The 5,000-nt window shown below is 35.2% G+C and overlaps 1 protein-coding gene across 1 annotated transcript in view; it reads left to right on the plus strand.

The window, feature by feature from the left end:
* LOC119578549 (PDF receptor-like) overlaps window positions 1–5,000 on the plus strand; it is a 149,191-nt gene that overhangs the window by 41,795 nt on the left and 102,396 nt on the right. Inside the window, exon 4 of the mRNA XM_037926117.1 lies at window positions 2,162–2,295. Coding sequence (XP_037782045.1) covers window positions 2,162–2,295 — 134 coding nt within the window. The remainder of the gene's footprint in view (window positions 1–2,161; window positions 2,296–5,000) is intronic.

Below are 5,000 nucleotides of genomic sequence, written 5' to 3' on the forward strand. Positions count from 1 at the left end.
CCGCAGAGAGCTATGTGGATATGGGTCCATAGAAAAGGAAGAAACTTTGATGTACTTAGGTGCAGCTGAATTCTGTTTGCGCCTCAAGTAAATTCTCAACGGTGCCACTCTCTCTTCTGAAATTGGAAATTTGATTTTACAGAACTCGTTATCTCCGTTATAACGCAGTCACACACACATACACACATACACATACACACACACACACACATACACACATACACATACACACACACACACACACACACACACACACACACACACACACACACACACACACACAATATTTAACGTATTAGAACAAAATATCGTACCTGAATCTCGCTCTGAAAATCGCCCTTGTTTTTTTTAAGCTTTGATTATTGTATGCATCTTTTAAACAGTAAAAAGGGTGGAATAAAATACATAAATTAAGATGCCAATATAACGTGGCAATAAATATTACAAATAAACTAAAATGGAAGCACAACTGAACGTGGACACAAAATAATGTTATCGTTTTCTATTTTCAACTGCTAATCGAACTTGACGCTTACTATAATTACCTTTATTCTATTACTGTTATTGCTGTTATCATTATTATCATTATTTTATTATTATTATCATTATCATTATTATTATTATCATTATTATTATTATTATTATTATTATTATTATTATTATTATTATTATTATTATTATTATTATTATTATTCTCTTTTCTTTAGATCTGCTAATTAAAGTCAAACACCGGGTCACTACCAGCGACGTAGGGTGATTGAAGTTTGAGGCAAATGGAACACTAACAGAAATATGCACACTTCTGCAGCAGGCTCCTTGAGTGTATAGCAAAAGCAGCACATTACCTCATTATACTCTTCCCTTGTCCATTTAAGTCTTGTTTTCTTTTGATTGTTAGTACAAGATGGCTGAACCGCAGGGTTAGGGATGGGAACTATCCCGTCCTAGTAACCTGGCAGATTTTGATTAATGGAAGAGTTAGACTTAGTTCTGCCCTGGGGGATGCGACCCATGTTGATCCGTGTGGCGGGCGACGCTTCATCACCCACTTCCTACTCTCACTTCAGAACTAGGATACATTTTAGCCCCACTGCCAAGAAGCTGAATATCCCGCGCCAACCACCAACTGGCATTTCCAGGTCCCCGCGGTCACGGTGTTTGACGTACCACTTGACGCCCTGTGGACACTATGTAGCCTCCTAAGTCTTTATACAGGGGCGGCTAAGCAGTGATCCCTCCTCAGGGGAGTAGTTGTTTAGGCAATAATCTACGATAGACTCACCCGCTACCGTTTGGTTTGATTCTATTATTATTATTATTATTATTATTATTATCATCATCATTATTATTGCTGTTATTATTATTATCATTATTATTATCATTATTATTATCATTATTATTATTATTATTATTATTATTATTCAGTTTAATAGCAATAATGATGATGATAATAATAATAATAATAATAATGATAATAATAATAATAATAATAATAATAATAATAATAATAATAATATTAACAATAATAATAATAATAATAATAATAATAATGATGATGATGATGATGATGATGGAAATAAAAGCAATCATTGTCATAATCATCATCATCAACATTTTTATAATGATTGGATACATCATAATAATCATTATCCTTCTCAATCACAATCACCATTCTAATTCTTATTCCAACCCAAGTCATTATGACTGACATTACCATAAGCATCTCCAGCATTCTTCTCCTTGTAGCTGTTTCTTCGATATATTTCATTATCACTACATTATACTGTATTCCCTCCACTCTTACACTATACACTGTGTTATTGTTTTTAAAATTCCTTGTGTGGATATTAGGAGGTGGGAAAGGGATAAAAAGATACGCTGTTTTCTTTGTAAACGAGGTTATTAAATTTTGCAATATTGGTATTTTACACTAAACCGGAGCTGAATGGGAGGAACGGGTGCAAAATAAATAAAGTTAGTGGATATTTTTGTACAGTAGATTTAGGAGGAACTGAAGGGAAAATGACGCGTACAGCATATTCATTAGTTATATCATATATTTGTTTATGCTTATTTTTTATTCTGTTATTTTCTTCAACTGTCCTTTCAACCTATTTAACACTTTAACACTTAGCGCTTTTTTTCTCTCTTTCTCTCGCAGCCAGTCCTGTGTGAAAGTTTCTACGTTCTGTTAGAATATGCAAGAACGGCCATGTTCCTGTGGATGTTTATCGAGGGCCTCTACCTGCACAACATGGTCACTATCACCGTTTTCCAAGATAAACCAAATTACAGGTAAGTTCCTCTCACACATACTCTCTCTCTCTCTCTCTCTCTCTCTCTCTCTCTCTCTCTCTCTCTCTCTCTCTCTCTCTCTCTCTCTCATAAGACAAATGACACATTCCCTCCGTAATTCGCAAGCCTTATCTCTGCTGAGTGTTCGAGGCCAAAGAAAATGGAAATAGATTTGGGGAATGATCGTTTTCACCCCCCCCTCCCCCCTCCTCGTTCTTACTCGAGGGTCACTTCGAGCGTTTCTTTCTTCCCACGCCGTTGCCGAAAACCCCCTGGGAATCAATCCACATAACTCTCCATCAGGCGTTCTCACGGAAAGTTTTCTTGTGTTTCTCTGCAAGTGAATTTCCCTCTGCAATCGCTCAAACACAGCCCGAGTAACCTCGATGCTTCTCTTTGAGCTTCAAATCTATTAACAGGTAGAACCATTGATTTTGAAATATGTTTATTCATTTTACATGTGATAAAACCAGTGAAACAATGAATGATTTTATGAGACAGATGAGAAATTTCAATACTTAAACAGAAGAACAATGATTTATTAAACATTATAACTACTTATCTGACTCTGTTTGCACACCAGATTAATGTCAGGCACAAAAAAGCTGCACATATTAACGTTGATAGTTTTGACAATGTGAAGAATAATAAGTTGCTTGATTAGCAGGATAATTGTTTAAACTCTCCTTACACTTTTATAAAGCTGCACTGTACCTTTTATGCAAAACATAGTGAAAATAGTCCGACTCAAATATTTGCATAATTCCTTCCTTCCCAGATTAGCGCACGTGGAATTGCTAGTTTTATGTGATGCTTAGATATACGATAACGAACAGAAGACACAGCTTCCTTAACGTCACCAGTTCGCTTTTATTCTGAACCAGTAAGCAAAAGTATTTATTCTGATATCATAATTTCAATTGTAGAACTTTCTGTTTCATTTTCCAGGGCTAGTAATCTCCAGTTAGGTACTAGAATGTTAATCAAGACGCCATATTCTTACATTAAATGATGTAATAGGGTAGTAATAGTGTCATATAATAGTAATCGGATGCCGTAACATTTTTTCATAATGTTACCTTTACCGCATATATGCTGTTGATAGTTTTCTTATTTCATATTTGCTTTCATATTTTCTAGTGTTAGTGGATTTGAACTTCAAGAAATAATCTGCAACAGAATTAAAGATTTTTATTATTTTATTTGCTTTTTTATTTATCAATTTATTATTTTATTTATTATTGTTATTATTAGTTCAAAGTCAGTAAGACAATGTGATTATATGAAATGCCAAGCATTTTTTTTTTCTTTGCTTATTTGTAAAGGATGTACAGGTCATAATTTAAAACTGTCAGAGAGACAAACAAATAAAAAAAACAAAATGAATTCATCGTTAAGATCAAAACAAAAAGAAAAACAAAGGCATATTTTAGGCAGCGCTTAAATAATGTCGAAAATATACGGCCTGGCAACGCAAACATATTATTCTCACGTTACCTACTTTTTTCGTGTAGGAGTTTGCAATATTATTACAAGTGTTTCTTTTTCAATATTATCACTTCATCAGTGTTGCTCATCCTCATCATCATCATCATCATCATCATCATCATCATCATCATCATCATCATCATCATCATCATCATCATCATCATCATCATCATCATCAACATCATCATCATCATCATCATCAACAACATCGCCATCATCATCATCATCATCATCATCATCATCATCATCATCAACAACATCGTCATCATCATCATCATCATCATCATCATCATCATCATCATCATCATCATCATCAACAACATCGTCATCATCATCATCCTCATCATCGTCATCGTCATTACTATTATCATCATTATTATCAGTATTAGAAGACAAGAAGGCCGGAGAGAGAGACAGAAAGAGAGAGAGAGCAAGAGGCAGAGAGAGAAAGAGAGGAAGAGAGAGAGAGAGAGAGAGAGAGAGAGAGAGAGAGAGAGAGAGAGAGAGAGAGAGAGAGAGAGAGGAGAGAGAGAGAGAGAGAGAGGAGAGAGGGAGGAGAAGGAGAGAGAGGAGAAGAGAGAGAGAGAGAGAGAGGAGAGAGAGAGAGAGAGAGAGAGAGAGAGAGAGAGAGAGAGAGAGCGAAGGAGAGAGAGAGAATATACGTGAGAAACATCTTAAACTAGATCGGATACGTGATAGGTAGGAAATGAGAACGAGCGGAAGATAGAATATAAGAACGAAATTTATTCTTGCGAAAATCATTATCATCATTATTGATTACCGCCTCTTCCGCGTTCGTAATTTCATTTCATGGCCGTTTCCCTCGTCGCCACGCCCCTCCAATCCGCTTTTTATTAAACTTCAACCATATTTAAAGCGATCATCTATCTTGGGACATTATATGATTTTTAAGGTGTTAATAGTGTTTATGATTTATGTAGACATCATTAACGTAATAGTGGCATATCTGTGATGTCGTATGTCACGCATTTGTTAAAGCATACAGCTAATGGACACGTTTTATTAGTGAATCTTCAAAGACTGATGGCAAGTTTAATGATGTATTATCCTAGCAGTATTCAGTATGATAAAGTTGTGAAGTAATGTTACATCGACGGTTTATTTCCTTGCTGTTTTTTTCTCAAGTGGTACTCTATAAGGTATAATACTTGGGGGCTTTTACTTTTTTTTACTTGATGGCTCCTGACCACGTCCCA

This window comes from Penaeus monodon, chromosome 11, assembly GCF_015228065.2.
Source record: "Penaeus monodon isolate SGIC_2016 chromosome 11, NSTDA_Pmon_1, whole genome shotgun sequence".
NCBI lineage: Eukaryota > Metazoa > Arthropoda > Malacostraca > Decapoda > Penaeidae > Penaeus > Penaeus monodon.